The sequence below is a fragment of the Pygocentrus nattereri genome, chromosome 9 (genome assembly GCF_015220715.1).
Source record: "Pygocentrus nattereri isolate fPygNat1 chromosome 9, fPygNat1.pri, whole genome shotgun sequence".
Classification (NCBI taxonomy): Eukaryota; Metazoa; Chordata; class Actinopteri; order Characiformes; family Serrasalmidae; genus Pygocentrus; species Pygocentrus nattereri.
In genome coordinates this window covers 4,874,375-4,891,702 of record NC_051219.1, presented here as the reverse complement: position 1 = coordinate 4,891,702, position 17,328 = coordinate 4,874,375, and the positions used below count along the sequence as shown (strand labels likewise).

The 17,328-nt window shown below is 39.3% G+C and overlaps 1 protein-coding gene across 1 annotated transcript in view; it reads left to right on the top strand.

Moving 5' to 3' along the window:
* The window catches only part of cltrn (collectrin, amino acid transport regulator), a 21,966-nt gene extending 6,094 nt beyond the window's left edge, over positions 1 to 15,872 (top strand). Inside the window, exons 2-6 of the mRNA XM_017718630.2 lie at positions 91 to 143; positions 2,571 to 2,656; positions 11,450 to 11,566; positions 12,013 to 12,207; positions 13,263 to 15,872. Of these exons, the coding sequence (XP_017574119.1) occupies positions 91 to 143; positions 2,571 to 2,656; positions 11,450 to 11,566; positions 12,013 to 12,207; positions 13,263 to 13,389 (578 nt within the window). The 3' untranslated portion in view covers positions 13,390 to 15,872. The remainder of the gene's footprint in view (positions 1 to 90; positions 144 to 2,570; positions 2,657 to 11,449; positions 11,567 to 12,012; positions 12,208 to 13,262) is intronic.
* The last annotated feature ends 1,456 nt before the right edge of the window (positions 15,873 to 17,328 follow it).

The window sequence follows — 17,328 nt, the reverse complement described above, 5'->3', positions numbered from 1 at the left end:
CTGTCTCTCTCCCTCTCCCTCTCTCTCTCTCTCTCCCTCTCTCTCTCTCTCTCTCTCTCTCTCTCTCTCTCTCTCTCTCTCTCCCTGTAGATGATGGCTATAAAGTGAGGCTCAGTATTAAGACAGCGCTGGGAGGTGACGCTGTAAGTTTCTAATGTCACTAATTGACCCATCTCATCCTTTAGATTCTGCATTTACCAAACTGTCCAGAGCATTCAAAGGAGAACTCCACCTATTTTTCTAAATTTCTGCATAATTCTCTGAGATGTAATCAGAGGGATTCAGAGCGGGTTTGTTGTGAAACGGTTCAGACGTATTTACAGTGGTGGTGATGGGAACCAGGGGTCGCCATGACTACAACACAGATATAGACACTTTATTTACCATCCAGAACCACCAGAGAACCTACAGGATTCGATTTGAAGGCCAAAACCTCCTCAAAACTACTGTAAAACAGTGTGTCAGTCATCAGGCAGTGAATTCATGAGGGAGGTTTAGAGGTGGATGTCTGGTTCCCATCACCACCACTGTGCACATCTGTTTACATCTTAGCTATTTAATTATACAGAAAACTGTAAAAACTTGCTGGAATTGCTTATGATGATACTCAGTAAAGCATTTACAGTAGAAAAATATCTACAGTGTGACTTCAGGTAATTATCCATCATCTACGGTTTCCTAAAGTGTCCCAAAACACCTGAATCCACTGTGTGTTTTATTGTTTATGTTGTCTGTATTCCATTAAAATGATTCAGAATCCCACAAATTAAACAAATCAAAATGAATCATTTAGAAATTTGGGATTTCAGCCGCGTCCACAATGTCTTTTGGCTTCAATTAGATTTTTTTGGCGTCCCAGATTATTCCAGAGCTGGGGGGCTTTGTATGAGAAGCTCCGCCCCCTGATGGAGCTTTATTAATTCTAGGTACCAGTAGTGAGCAGCACCTTGTGATCTAAGTAGGCGTGATGGTTCATAGTGGGAGAGAAGTTCACTCAGGTACTGAGGGGCGAGTCCGTTTAGAGCTTTATAGGTCAGTAATAGAATTTTATAATCAGTGTGAAATTTAACTGGTAACCAGTGCAGGGCTGATAAAACTGGACTAATATGGTCAAACTTCCTAGTTCTTGTGAGGACTCTGGCTGCAGCGTTCTGGACTAGCTGAAGCTTGTTAAGGCTTTTGCTGGGACATCCAGACAGCAGGGCATTACAGTGATCCAGCCTTGAAGTGATAAATGCATGAACTAGCTTTTCTGCATCCTGTAGAGATAATGAATTTCTTAATTTAACGATATTATGGAGATGCAGGAAGGCTGTTCTAGTGATATTAGTTATATGTGCGTCGAAGGACAGATCAGTGTCTATCATGACACCAAGATTTTTAACAGATGAGCTTGATGCAGCTGAGAGATTGTTAAGTTTTAGTGTTGAGTTAGACAGTTTGTTTCTAGCTGATTTTGGACCAAGAAACAGGACCTCTGATTTATCTGAGTTAAGTAGCGGAAAGTTACTCGACATCCAGTCTTTTATGTCTTTTATACAGTCCTCAATCTTGCTAAGTTTAATTTTATCATCCGGTTTGTTTCATATATATATAACTGAGTGTCATCGGCATAACAGTGGAAATTTATGCCGTGTTTACTGATAATGGTAGCATATATATTATGAATAATATAGGTCCTAAAACAGAGCCTTGTGGAACACCATACTTTACTTTTACAAGGACAGATGATTCGCCCTTTACATTAACACACTGATAGTGATCAGTGAGGTAGGACCTGAACCAGGAAAGAGCTGTTCCTGTTACCCCTACAAGGTTTTCCAGTCTATCTAGTAGACAGAGTGGTCAAATGCTGCACTAAGGTCAAGGAGGACTAGCAAAGGCACATTTCCTCTGTCAGAGAATGATAGATCATTTACAATTTTTACTAGTGCTGTTTCTGTACTGTGAGGTGGCCTAAAACCAGACTCAAATTATTCATGTAGATGATTCCTATGCAAATAAGAGCTTAATTGATTTGCTACCACTTTTTCTATTTCTAATTTGATAAATCGCAGGGATCAAGGTCAGCTTTCTTAATCGGCGGTCTAGTTACTGCGAGTTTAAAGGTTTTTGGGATGTATCCGAGGCTAAGAGAGGAGTTTATTATTGACAGAAGGATCTAACATACAGGTAGATGGTTTTGCAGAAGAAACTTTTAACTAGTTCATTTTCTTGAAGGAAGGTAAACGATTCCAGCCTCCCTGCAGTGACTGTAATATTCTCAGGGTCCAGACTGGCATTAGAAGCCAGCAGGTTTGTGGGGTTTAACTGTGTGTTCAGAATTTTCTGTCTAATTTTTTTTATTTTCTCACTAAAGAAATTCATAAAATCATTGCTGCTATAGGCTGACAGCATCTGGGGTTCAGTGAATGTTTTGTTCTCTGTTAGTTTAGAAATTGTGCTAAATAGTAGTCTAGGATTGTTCTTATTGTTTTCTATGAGAGGAGAGACAGGCTGAGCTGCAGTAAGAGCTCTTCTATAGTCTATAAGGTTCTCTCCTGATCTAGTTGATGTGTGTGTGTGGTCAGTACGAGTGGAACGAGAGCGAGATGTTTTTCTTCAAAGCAACGCTCGCCTTCGCCATGCGGACCTACAGTGGCGGAGAACAATACGAGTGAGTCCTCTCAGCACACACACACACACACACACACACACACACACACACACACACACACACACACACACACACTGCTTACTTACCATCTGTCTACACTTAGTGTCCATTTCATGCACTTTGTGGTTCCACAGTTCCACACTCTGCATATTTTGTTACCCCCTTTTACCCTGTTCTTCAGTGGTCAGGACCCCCATGGACCCTCACAGAGCAGGTACTGTTTGGGTGGTGGGTCATTCTCAGCACTGCAGTAACACTGACGTGGTGGTGGTGTGTTAGTGTGTGTTGTGCTGGTGTGAGTGGATCAGACACAGCAGTGCTGCTGGAGTTTTTAAACACTGTGTCCACTCACTGTCCACTCTATTAGACACTCCTACCTGGTCAGTCCACATTGTAGATGTAAAGTCAGAGATGACAGCTCATCTGCTGCTGCACAGTGTGTGTTGGTCATCCTCCATTGGATATTTTTGGTTGGTGGACGATTCTCAGTCCAGCAGCGACACTGAGGTGTTTAAAAACTCCAGCAGCACTGCTGTGTCTGATCCACTCAGACCAGCACAACACACACTAACACACCACCACCACGTCAGTGTTACTGCAGTGCTGAGAATGACCCACCACCAAAATAGAACCTGCTCTGTGAGGGTCCATGGGGGTCCTGGCCACTGAAGAACAGGCTAACAGAGATTGCAGGGAAATAGATGGATGAACTGTAGAACTACTATAGAGTGATATGATAAACATGGGAATATTCAGTAAATGTAACCAGTGCCAAAACCAAACAGACTAGAATAAGGAGAGAAGCTCTTATAGCTGAGTTACAGACAGACAGACAGACTGAAGGTCTTATATTAGAGTCCAATAAAACGGGCTGTTCTCTCCAGTCCAGCATGGAAATGACCATCAGAGGCACTGCTTACACACCATCTCCTGCAATAAACATCACACACGCACACAACTGACCAATGACCTGCCGCTTCATCTGAAATCAAGTCACTCCTGACTGAACTCGTGAATTACCCTTCAAACATTTGCAATTACAATCATTTGCAATGCAGTCTGTTTATTTAACTTTATTCATTAACTTTATTATAACTTTATTATAAGTTCATTTCAAATTAAATTTAAATTAGATTATTTCTAGTTAAGTCACTGGTGTAAAAAAAAACATTCTAGATAATATTTTATTAAAGCTTAATGCTGGGTGTAATTTTATTAGAACTTCATTCTGGATAATAACTTTAATAGAACTTCATTCTGAATATTAATTTTATTAGAACTTCATTCTGAATATTAATTTTATTAGAACTTTATTCTGGATATTAATTTTATTAGAACTTCATTTTAGAAATTAATTTTATTAGAACATCATTCTGGATAATAACTTTTTTAGAACTTCATTCTAGAAATTAATTTTATTAGAACATCATTCTGGATAATAACTTTTTTAGAACTTCATTCTAGAAATTGTTTTTATTAGAACTTCATTCTTGATAATAACTTTGTTAGAAATTCATTCATATTTGATAATAACGGTTAGAACTTCATTCTGGAAATTAATATTATTAGAACTTAATTCTGGATAATAACTCTGATAGAACTTCATTCTGGAAAACAACTTTGTTAGAACTTCATTCTGGAAATTGTTTTTTATTAGAACTTCATTCTTGATAATAACTGTTAGAACTTTATTCTGGATATTAATTTTATTAGAACTTCATTCTGGATGTTAATTTAGTTTTACCTTCCCTCTAGTTGTTGAGTTTACTCTGACATATGAACACTTATACATTTATTTGCATGGATCATACTGTATTTATATTGTTAGTACTGGCTGTAAACTGTTGAACTGTTATTCCACCCTTCTCAGTGTTTGGTGTGGGTTCTGGTTCAGTCACGCTGTTTGAATTGATCACATTTAATTTGGATTGGCCGCTGCACCCCCATGTCAGAAAGAGCTCTTCCTGCTCTCTGTAATATTTAATAAATGTGCTCTCAGATCAGCATAAATGGAAAGTGAGCACCAACACTGATTAACTGGAGGACCAAGTTCACATAAAGACCCGGTCCCATAATCACTGAAGCCTGGCTCCGTCAGCACTGCCACTCTGAGTTTGAGTCAGCTTTGGTCTCTTTACTGTCGTGTTAAAATCGTTTTACGCCTTTTGTCAGCTTTACATTTTTCATCGTTTTTCTGTCCTTTACTCTGGGTGAACTTTTCAGGACAGATGAACCAAACGAAATGGGCCAAAACTGCTCATGTGTTGTTATTTTAACTTCCATTAAAAGTTAAAGCTACACCAAGCTTTGGGGATTTGGAGACCTCTCTGGTGGAAATGGGTAATTGCATGCAATGTGTGGAAGAACACTGTATGGCATGGGGTGTGCTTCAGAGTCTAACCACAGAGACAGTCAACACTGGTCCTGTGGTTGGAAACTGACCGGTGATGAATGAGATAGAGTGGAGCTTATAAAATGCTCAGCAACAGATCGGCTACAGTCTCTAATTGACAATAAAACTAGTGCACTTGGACATTCTAGATTAAAGACAGACGTTCTGTATGTTTCATTTGAAGCTCTTAACAGGCAATAACGATATTTAAGTTTTTATGAATCAATTTTAAAGAGGCTCAGTAAAGAGTCCTGGCATAGAGCTGCTGCCTCTGTTTTCCCACCTGAAATCTGCTAAGTCTATGACTCATATTCACAGTCAGCAACATATTTAGACCTTCCAGAAGGTCTAGAATGGCGTCTTTCCTCAAAAAAATTGGTTCTAACTGTTGGAAGTCAAAACGTTCTTCTGCCACTTCTTAATTATGTTGGTAGTTAATCTAACATGGAATGCCTTCTATCCAGCCCCTGAAGTCCTAACCAATGGGAGAGCTTTCTTGGCTGTCTCTAGCTAGATACTCCAATTGATGACATATTTTTTAGATGCCAGAAATCACGGCCTTCTCTAAAAGCCTATTAGGCCTTTAGGGTTCCCCACTGGAGCTATAAGTTAGGTAGAGTAGGAGTTCATAAATTTGACAGAAAATGGAAACACTAAGTAGGTGTTTTCAATAAAGTGCACAGACAGTGTATTTGGATGGAGGGCTGCACACGTAAAGTGGCCTCCTGGCACCCCTTCCCTGTTGGCTACAGTAATGCCATCCTATCAGGTCAAGTCGTATCAAATCTAGGGCTTTCGAGCCCTAACAGCAGCAGAATCAGAAAGCTCTCGGTAGCAGCAGCCCACATGTGTGCTGATCTCCCAACACTAAGTCTTCTTATCCCATCGCGCTTGGCTGAGATTAGCAGGCGATTACTGTCGGATGGCTCCGCACAGACAATCATATCCGGAGGCCAATGCTGAGCTGATAGAGCTGATTACAGTTCAACATGAGATTGAACAAGAAAAAAATCAATCACAATTACAGCCTCAAATGCAGAGAGAGCAGAAAGAGGCCCTGGGCTAGAGCGCTTCACAAACAGAGAGCAAGGTGCGGATCCATATCGTGGGTTTTATAGTTATTCCAAAAGCTTGATTGTTGCAGTATTGAAACTCTCCAGCTGCACAGAGTTTTTCACTGAAGTTATGATGTTTCTACCAGTTGAGAAAACCAAGGTAGCTGTTCCCAACTACAGGAACATCTTAGCAAACAAATAAATAGCAAATTTCCCGTCTTGCTCCAAACGTAGTGAACACTGAGGCTACGAGGTTAATATAGCTAACAAGTAATGGAAGCTTATACTGCACCCATTAGTAACAACTCAAACGCTTGCCAAAATTTAAGCCTTAAGACTGCACAGTGCTAATTGGTGGGATAAGATTTAGCCTAGTAGCTCCACCGAAGAAACCAAAGAAGCAAACTTCAGACGCCAACCATGTTTCGGCTGATTGGCCACATGTAAGGTAAGAGGAAAGTCGTGGCAATGTGAATTTTGGCCAAACTATTCCGTATTCCAGTGTAAGTGATTAAGAGACCCTTATTAGTCCCACAAACGGGGAAATTCCACCTCCGCATTTAACCCGTCCGTGAAGTGAAACACCACATACACACTAGTGAACACACACACACTAGGGGGCAGTGAGCACACTTGCCCAGAGCGGTGGGCAGCCCAATCCGCAGTGCCCAGGGAGCAATTGGGGGTTAGGTGTCTTGCTCAAGGACACCTCAGTCATGTGCTGTCGGCTCTGGGGATTGAACCAGTGACCTTCCAGTCACAGGGCTGGTTCCCTAACCTCCAGCCCATGTTAATTCCAGCACGGAAATGCTATGAGAGTCTAGATTAGGAATTGGCTGGAATATTGGATTTACCTTGGGTTCATAAGCTGTGCTATTCTAAGAGCGTGATCCTACAGATCCTACAATCAAATCTAGTGTGAAGAGCCATTTACGGATGGAACTCAAATACCCCTAATACCCCCTAAAACTCTGACATTTTTTACCATTTATTTTATTAAACATTTATTTAAGCTTCTATGTATCAGTTTTATAGTAACTCTTTCAGTAAAGAGTTTTGATGTAGAGCTGCAGCCACTGTTTTCCATTCCTAACAACTGAAACCTGCATAGACTACAACTTATTAACAGGCAGTGATGTATCTAGACCTTCCAGAGTGACATCAACTATGTTCATTTGCTAATACCTACTTTCATCATCTAGTTTCTGAGAGCTACAACACTGCCGCATCTGCTTAGTAACATTTTAACAACCATCAATATTCTTCTACCATTTTAGTGCAATTAGCTGGCTTTTTCAAGCCAACTTAAAGTTTGTTCGCAAAACTTTCCATGTGGTTATTCTTACTGTTCCAAATCTTTCATAAGAGATGGAAGTAGGATGAGAAATAATCCCAGCAGGATGAGGAAGATTAACAGATGCACTGGGATCAGACCTGGAAAGATCCTGGAGACAAACCAGAGACCAACATCTACCTGAAACCTGTCAGAACCTCACAAATGATCACTCGTGCAACACAGTGATCAATAAAGGTACAGATCCATGTGCTGAGTGGATCGTGAAGACACCAGGCACGTCGAGCTGTCTTCTTCCCAGCTGTCAGGAGACGAAGACGGATTCTGAGCCACGAGTACAGAGCCAGTCAAACCGGAGAATCCCTGGAATCCCAGGAGAAGAGCACTCGTGGCATCAGACATGACGTCTGCAGTGCTTCAACAGAGCCTGTTCTCAACAAGGCCACAAGAAGCTATTTGTAATATATGCCCACCATCACGTACGACTCAGATATAAGAGCCTGCAGAACGTTTCATCCCCAACTGTTTCAAGCCTGGATATATGGGCCCTGTGAATCAGGATGAAGGGAATACATTAGCAAGTAAAGAGTCGCTCTGCACTGCGTCCCGAGTCCAGCACTGAAGATCTGTGGGACGACTCTGCTCCTGAGATCAGACATGAAGCTATCAGTGGCACGTTGGTGTCTGAAGCTAATTTCTATAGTCTATTTCTATAGCACTGCAGCTCTGATGGTAATGTGGCTAACGAGTAATGGAAGCTTTTACAGCCAGCAGACAGACGGCAGACACGCCTGGGCGGGTTGACTAGTTTTGCGGTAAGAAGGAATCAAACCAGCCACATGTTTGGAGCCATGGTGGTCAGTTCTTTGAGTGAGATGCAATTATTTTCATCATAGGGATACTGGGCTAATTAGCCAGCCTGACTTTGGCAGTGTGGACTATATCCTTCTCTCACAGAGATCTGCAGAGAAAGGAGGAAGATTCATGTTTTAAAAATTCCTGTCACATCAACAAAGATGGTGGATGAAAGCTGATCTACAGTGAAGAAAGTACTTGGCCCCTCTTGATTTCCTTAGTTTTGCACATATGTCAGATCAAGGAGAATGTAAGGAAACATTAAACTCTTTCTGCAGGAGCTGCTTCTGTAAAAGCTGGACTACATTTGTGAGGGGTTAGCATGTTTTGGTGGAGCTGCACTTGCTAGAGTTGCTTTTTTAGAGGTAGTTTTGCTGGAATTGCTCTTGCTGGCATCGACTTTTGCCAGTACCTTCTAATGCTAGTGTCTACTTCTGCTTTCCATTATTAGTTACTTTTGTCTTCTTCTACATTTACTGGAGATGTTTTTTCATGAGATATGTTTGGCTAAAGCTACACTTGGTACAGTCACTTTTGCTACAGCCACTTTAGTCAGTATCTCATTTTACTAGTGTTACTTTAGCTCGTTGCTACTTTTGCCAAAGATACTCTTCATAGAATGTTTTTTTGCTACAGTCCCATTTGCTAGAGCTGCTTTTGCTACAGTCCCATTTGCTAGAGCTGCTTTTGCTACAGTCCCATTTGCTAGAGCTGTTTTTGCTACAGTCACATTTGCTAGAGCTGTTTTTGCTACAGTCCCATTTGCTAGAGCGGTTTTTGCTACAGTCACATTTGCTAGAGCTGTTTTTGCTACAGTCAAATTTGCTAAAGCTGCATTTGCTACAGTCACATTTGCTAGAGCTGCTTTTGCTACAGTCCCATTTGCTAGAGTTGCCTTTGCTACAGTCACATTTGCTAGAGCTGCTTTTGCTACAGTCCCATTTGCTAGAGTTGCCTTTGCTACAGTCACATTTGCTAGAGCTGCTTTTGCTACAGTCCCATTTGCTAGAGCTGCATTTGCTACAGTCACATTTGCTAGAGCTGCTTTTGCTACAGTCCCATTTGCTAGAGTTGCCTTTGCTACAGTCACATTTGCTAGAGCTGCTTTTGCTACAGTCCCATTTGCTAGAGTTGCCTTTGCTACAGTCACATTTGCTAGAGCTGCTTTTGCTACAGTCACTGTTATTTCTACAATCGCTGGGTGTATTTTTTTGGCTAGAGCTACACTTGGTTTTCTAGAGCATTTCTAGTAGTTTGTTCTTGAGCTACGTATGGTAGAGTTACTTCAGCCAGTATCTACTTTTACTAGAGCTGCTTTTTTCATTTTTTGTTTTGTTTTTCTGAAGTTATATTTGTCAAAGCACTGATGCTGGTCATTCCACAACATCTGCAAGCTTGGCTACTGGAATCTGTGTTTGCTACAGTCTGGAAAAATCAACACTGATGGCAAGTTGGAGTTTCTCGTTTCTGAGCTGGGTCATTTGTGGTCAGCTGCCTCACTGAAGGCAACTGGACTTGAAGCAGTTGAGATTTATTTTTTGAGTCTGTGCACAGAAGAGAAGCAGTGATGCCAAAGCTTTCACTGACTCAAGTTGTTGCTCATCAGGCCTCAGTTGACCTAACAAACTCAGTTTCAGCTGGGTGTGTATGTCAATGCATCCCCATAAACTCACTTGAACGCACAGTAAAATTCCAATTCAAATGGATTTTGCCCAGAAAAACTGCGGCCGTTAACACAGTTTATGTACATAAGTAATATTCTTTCTGTGATTCTTTGCATTCGCATCTTTCTTTGGATGGAAGGAGAATAACTTGCAATAAATGAGTCATGAGCTTATAAACTGGCTAGGCAACTCGAGCCACTGCTGTCACTTTCCATAAGTCTTCCCCCTAAAATCATTTCTTCTGTTTTACGGCTGTAGCTTTATCAGTGAATTCCTCCGAGATACAGACGTCAGCAGCAGCTGTGACAGTGAGCCGCTCCCTTTAATGGTTTAGACTGAGGTTCAGGACCTTTACAGGGCCCTCCGGGATTACTGGCACCCTTGGTGTTAAGAAAGATCTTGATTTCTGAAAAAAAGACAAAACATTTATTTGATCTGTTTCATGTTAAGAAAGTTATCATAAAATGCATTGGTGGAATGACATCCTAATAAAATGAATACCCATAGCAAAGTTCTAATAGAATAAATATCCAGATTGAGGATTATCCAGAATGTATTTTTAATAAAATTACTATACAGAATGTTCTAATACTTATTATCCAGAATAAAGTTCTAATAAAATTAATATTCATAGTGAAGTTTTAGTAAAATTTAGTTCAAGAATGAATTTCTAATAAAGTTATTATCCAGAATAAAGTTCCAATAAAATGAATTCCCAGAATTAGGTTCTAATACAATTAATATTCAAAATGAAGTTTTAGTAAAATTTAGATCCAGAATGAAATTCCAATAAAACTGATATTCAGAATGAAGTTCTAACAAAATTAGTATCAAAAAAGATGTTCAATAGAAATAGTATTCAGAATGAAGATCTAATAAATTAGATTAGTTCTAATAAAATGTTATTATTAAATCATTTGTTAAAATTTTATATCCAAAATGTATGTTCAGAATTAAGTTCTAATAGAATTAATATTAAGAATGAAGTTTTAATAAAGTTATTATCCAGATTGATGTTCTGATAAAATGAATATGCAGAATTAATATCCAATAAAATCAATATTCAGATTGAAGTTCTACTAATACTAATAGTCAGAATGAAGTAAATTTTAGTAAAATCTAGATCCAAAATGTCATTTTAAATAAATTAATATACAGAATGAGGTTCTAATAGAATTAACATCTTTAATGATGTTGTAATAAAAATAATACATTCTAAAGTTCTAATTAATGTAATGTCCAGAATTTCTAATAAATTGAATGTCAAAATTGACTCAGATTTCAAAAGTGAAGATCCAATTTTGAGGTAGGTCATTTTTATAAATATATAAGTCATAGTGTTTATCACTTAATAATTTGTTGTTGGTCCAAAAAAATCATCTTAACCATCTTTGCTCTAGTTTTGATATTTATTGAATATTGAATAAATAAATAGCAATTTGTTTGAGACGTTATTACACGGTTTTAAATGAACCACTATATTGTCTTTTTTAATTAATTGTTTAACGCATTTTATGTTTGTTTGTTGTTTAGTGTTTCCAACATCCTGGTCTGTGACGAGACTTTGAGGGTGTCGTTTGTGTTCGTGGTGACAAAACCAAGCAACACCTCCGAGCTGGTGCCTAGAACCGAGGTGGAGAACGCCATCAAGTAGGAACACAGCCGCTCGCCTGAGCTGACGACTGATTTCTAATCATTCCGGCAATAAAACGATCTGATTTTAGTCCGAGTTTGTAGGTCACAGTGAGTCATACGGAGTCAGACACCACATAATCAAGCCTACTACAGATCCTGAAGAGGTGAAGCAATGGGATGGTTTAGGTGTGCAGTTAGCATCATGCTAATTAGTGAAGGCACCGATTTGAATGGGAACTGATGACGACTCAAAGAATCATTTGGTTGTTTAAATGATTCTTTGCATGGCTAAATGCTTCATGCAGCAAAAAAGGTTCCACTAATGTTGTGTTTGGTGCTACAGAGAAGCAGTTGAACGCTGAAGACTGTGGATGATGTTTCACGTCCAAATCAATTCATGTTATGAATTAAATTCTCTGTTTTTCATGTTACATTCAGACCATGTTTCTCTGATCTTTCAGGAAGTCCAGGCACCGTATAAACAGTGCCTTCCTGCTGACTGACCAGACGCTGGACTTTGTGGGAATTAACCCCACCCTCGCGGCCCCCATCCAGTATGACACTCCGCCGTGGCTCATCGCCTTCGGGGTGGTGATGGGGCTGGTGTGCGCCGGCATCGTAGCTCTACTGGTCTCCACATTCCTCAACAAGAAACGGTCAGTATGTGTGTGTGTGCACAGATTAGATCAGATCAGACCAGACTAGACTATATCAGATCATATCAGACCAAACCAGATCAGACTACATCAGACCAGACCAGACCTTATCAGATCAGACTACATCAGACCAGACCAGACCTTATCAGATCAGACTACATCAGACCAGACCAGACCTTATCAGGTCAGACCAGATGAGATCAGACCCAAGCATATCAGATCAGATCAGACCAGATCATATCAAATCAGACTAGACCAAAGCAGATCGGCTCATACCATACAGATCGGTTAAAATCAGACCAGATCAGATCAACCCAGTCCAAAGGAGATCAGATCAGGTTAGATGAGATGAAATCAGACCAGATCAGAACTGGCCAGACCGGATAAGATCAGATCACAACAGGTTGGTTGGACCAGACCAGACTGGATCAGATCACAAAAGGTTACACCAGACCAGACCAGATTATACTAGAGCAGATCTGATCTGATTGTAAATTTCCCAGTGCATCCAACAATACAGGCAGCATGGAGCTTCTTTTATACAGTGATAGGAAACATATCAGCTCACAGAAAATTCACCAAAGGTTTGTGGACACCTACTGGCCCAGCGTTTCTTCTTAAATAAAGGGTATTAGTAGGGAGATTGACCCCACTTTGCTGGAGTAACAGCTTCTACTCTTCTGGGAAGGTTTACACTAAATATGTGAACATTGCTGCGAGGATTTGATTGAGCAGGTCAGGTACTGATGTTGGATCATCAGTTCTGGATCTCCAGCTCATCCCAAAGGTATTGGCGCGCCATCACTCCAGATATGAATATGAATATGATATTCCCCTGCTCCACAGCTCAATGCCGGGGTGCTTTATAGCCCTCTGGTCTCGGCATTCGGTGACCTGCTCCAGAGTGTCCCATTCTATTGGTCAGTGCTTTCTTAAGGAGATTGACCACCTATGTCAACAACAGAGCACCGTAAATTAGCCATAGTGAATAATTAGCAGAGCTGTTTTGATATTTTTGGATAAATACTGAGGCCTTAATGATGATCTACTTGCAGATCTAAGAAGTCTGCGGATGAGGAGGAGGCAGGAAGAGGAAACGGAATCCTGTGTGAAAGTATCAGGGGGAAAGACGGACTCTTCAACCAAGGATTGGTCGATGATGACCGCCTGACAAAGCTGTAAAGTTTATTATGGTGGAAGTTGACAAGACATCGTCACTGACCCAAACCGAGGCAAAGCTAACACTCCGTCAGCGTCCTGTGAAAACCTCATAGCTCGTATATGTTAATAGTGCAAAAAGATTCTGTATATCTATAATAAAAGACTTCCCACTCCTCTCCAGATAAAAAAGCCGGCCTGCATTACCTGTTATGTAACTTTAATGGACTTTTATGTAACTTTAACCTGATCTCCATTATTAATCGGAACGTTTCGCCCGCGTGGTCGTGGCTGCCGCGCTAGTCGGTATGTGCAGACGCAGCAGCGTGGCTTAATGAACATTCAGGAGGAATCAATTATTCATGAGGAACACCAGCAACAGCTCCATGGTGAGAGATTAAAGCTTTTTTGCGATGATCAGAGAGAACTTTTAACCGTCTGTCAGAGGCAGAAACGCAGGAAAGCGCTAATGTCACTTTTCAGCCCCATAAGTGCCGTTTTACAGCACTCAAAACTCCATATTATAATAATTTCTCAGAATTGAGCTCTCCAGTCTTCGTCTGAATTATTTACACACGCTCATGTCGCTGGTTTTATAGAGAGGTGGGTAAAAAACCGGCTCCGTTTATTCAGTCAAGTTTTGATTTGCGCTTTTTTGGGAGATTTTTCAAAGATAATACTTTGGCTAATATTTATGAGTCGTCTACTTTTCCCTGAGCTCCACTTCAGTTCACTTTTGGTTATTCGGCTTGATTCTCTCTCTGGTGTTTACTTACGTTCTGTAATTCCAGCTGTTAGAGTCATGGCTTCATATGCCACAGGCAGAAATTTTGGTCCATCAATTTTTCAGATTTTTGGACTTTTTTGCCTTCTTTTCAGCTGCAGTCATAAAAATGTAAAAAGAAGGTTTATTGCAGCACACTTTGTCAATTCATGTCCGTTTGTGTAGAACAGTATTTTCTAAATATTAGCATCTTTAATGAGGCTTAGCTCCGCCCACACGCATCACAAACACATCATATATTTCTCTAAAGAATCTAAATAAAATATCCAAATAAAAATTTCCGTTATATTAAAGAAAACGTATCGCTGAACAAAACTTCATATCTTCATTCTTTTGTCATTTTTCATTTTTTGACATAATCTGAAAATGCCTGTGGTTTTTTACATTGTTTGTAAATTTCATGATGAATGGGCCAAAAGAAACGGCCCAAAATGACTTGTAAAAAATTCGGGTTCCATTGACTTACATTAAAAGTAAAGTCGTTTTTTCCTTCTCCTGTAAAGTTACCATGTTGGAGATACGAGGTTTTGTTCTGACAGCAGCAGTATGTTCATTCCCAACTCTATTCTGAATATTATTACAGATATTATTCCCTAAGACATTAATTGTGGCTGAATTTATGATTTTGTACTACCTAAAAAAAAACATTTCATGACATCAGTGAAGTGTTTTCTTAATTAAACAGTAAAACAATACATTTTAATAATCTGTCTGAAAAATTTTCCCTGTAAAGTGTCTTCACAGTGGACAACACATTTTAGTATCATATTCAAAGGCTAAATTCTTCAGTTTTAAAAACATGCAAATGTATGCATATTTAAGTAGATACCATCTCATTTGCATATCTAAATGTTTTTTTTTTTTTGCCAAACTTTAACTAGGAAAGGAGTCTAGGAGACTAAAACTGGCAAAAGTTCATTGTTACATCTAAAGTATTGACCCTAATTCACTTGTAGTGTCGCTCCTGAAACTTTGCACCATGGAAAACCAAAATTTTGCCACTTTGTGTTTAAATGAAAGAGCCTGTAAGTTTTGTTAAAGTTGTTCTCACGATCATCCTGCTATTCAGCCTCCATCAGTTTAGCCCCGCCCACTCGCACAGAAGTTATAAGCAGCGTTTGAGCCTGACTGCTTTTTAAATGAGGCAATCGGAAAAAAGATCATTTGCATATTTTTTTCTTAAAGGCACAGAAACAAAAGCAGCATGTTTAAGATCAAAAGAGGTCACATTAAAATGAATTCTGACTGTTTTTGGTTTATAAAACTGCAGAGATGTTCGACGTGAATCTCAGGGAGAGAAATAAAATGGAAATTTTTGAATGTGGAAAAATTAAAGTCTTTAATTCAAGCCTTTCAAAGTTTCTACTCTTTTCTGTGGTCAGCAGATATTTCAGTGTTGCAGTCAATAACTTTCAAAGAACTTCTATAACATCTTGACCATCAAACCCCACTTAAAGACACCCTTCCTCAGTCCTGTCAATCATCCTGCTGTCGTTTAGTTGAATGGTGTTATTTTGCTCTATCTTCCCTGCATTGTGTGTTATTTGTCCCTCATAGGTGTGTTTTCTTTTCTTTTCTGCTGAATGGTGGTCTTATTATTGCTTTATCCTAATTCCTGCTGTAATATCCAATGTCCTGCCCCTCCACATGTTCTGTTGTTGATCTGTAAAGTGACTTTGAGACACTATATTAATAAAACCTCGGGTTGTTTTTCAGAAGCTTATATTTTTACTGCTACGTGAGTCATTTCACACCTTTTCTTAAGGTTTTAAGATCTGATGGGTCCCCCAAAGACAGCTAGTGATGTTATGAACTAACTTGATCTTAAAGGTAGATCGACGTATTGTGGGATGTCTTGAAATTCCCATGCTTGTTACATTCTAGGGATTATTACTTATCAGCTGTATGGAAAAGTTCATCTAAAGTTGAAGACCACAGTGGAAATGAGCTTAAGGGCTTTATTGTGTTTGATTTTAATGGCTGTAATCTAATAGTAGAACCCAAACAATAGTAAACCCAAAACAATAATAGAGACAGTAATAAGCTAAAAATATACAAAGTCATCATTTATAGGGTTTCTTTTGGGGGGTGTCTTTCCCAAACCATAACCATACATTTTCGAAAAGCTTTCAAAAGTAACTTAAATTTTTTTCTTTTAAAGTGAAGTTGACAAATTTCGATTTAACATGAGTTTAATTTTTTAATTAAAAAAAAATATGTTTTCACATTTTGATCACTACACTCTTAGCAAAAAGGGTTCTATATAGTACCAAAAAGGGGTTCTTTGGCTTGTAACAATGGAAGAATGCTTATTAGTGCTATTTAGAACCATTTTCAAAAATGTTCCTAAATAAAACCATCTACTGCACATTCTCCATCAGCCTGAAGAACCTTTCATGATGCTAAAAACCCTTTAATCATGTAATGGGTTCTTGTACATGGTTCTATAGAAAATTATTTTCTTTTCTAAGGAACCCTTGAAGAACCATCCTTTTTAAAACTGCGCCAAAACACAAAGTTTTAGCCTGTGGGTGGGGCCTTATTCTAGCCACACCCCTGCATTTCAGAGCAAGAAGTGAAGCTGCATCCCTGTCCCTCATGGCCACATGGTGAGCAGTTAGGTCCCAATATTTTAAAGTAAAATGTGTCTCAATGTCTGAAAAACAACATTAAAAATATGATCATTTCATATATGCACTACTGTGTTTGCTGGACATGTCCTGGCTAGCATTTTTAAGTTCTGCTCGAAATGAACTAAAATTGTCACCCAAACAGTCCCTACTGAAACATTTGGCAACGTTTGGGTAGTGTTATAATTGCATTGTTAGTTAAAATGTAATGTCCCATCGTTTATTTGAATAAAACAAAGATGATTACAGCACAGGGTCACTCATAGTGAAAGAGCTTAGTCTAAAGTCCGAGTCAGTTAAACGTCCATAATGGGTTTTGACCTCTGAACCAGTTCAGTAGAATGAGCTGCATATAAAAAATCAGACACGTGTAGGTTCACTGGAGATTTTCAACAGTAAATCTCTGCCGCGGGAACAAAACCTTGTACCTCCAAAACGGTAACTTTACAGGAGGAAGGAAAAACCGACTTTATTTTTCATGTAAGTCAATGGAACCAGACGTCTTTAAGAGTAATTGTGAGCCATTTCTTTTGGTCGGTTCACCATGAA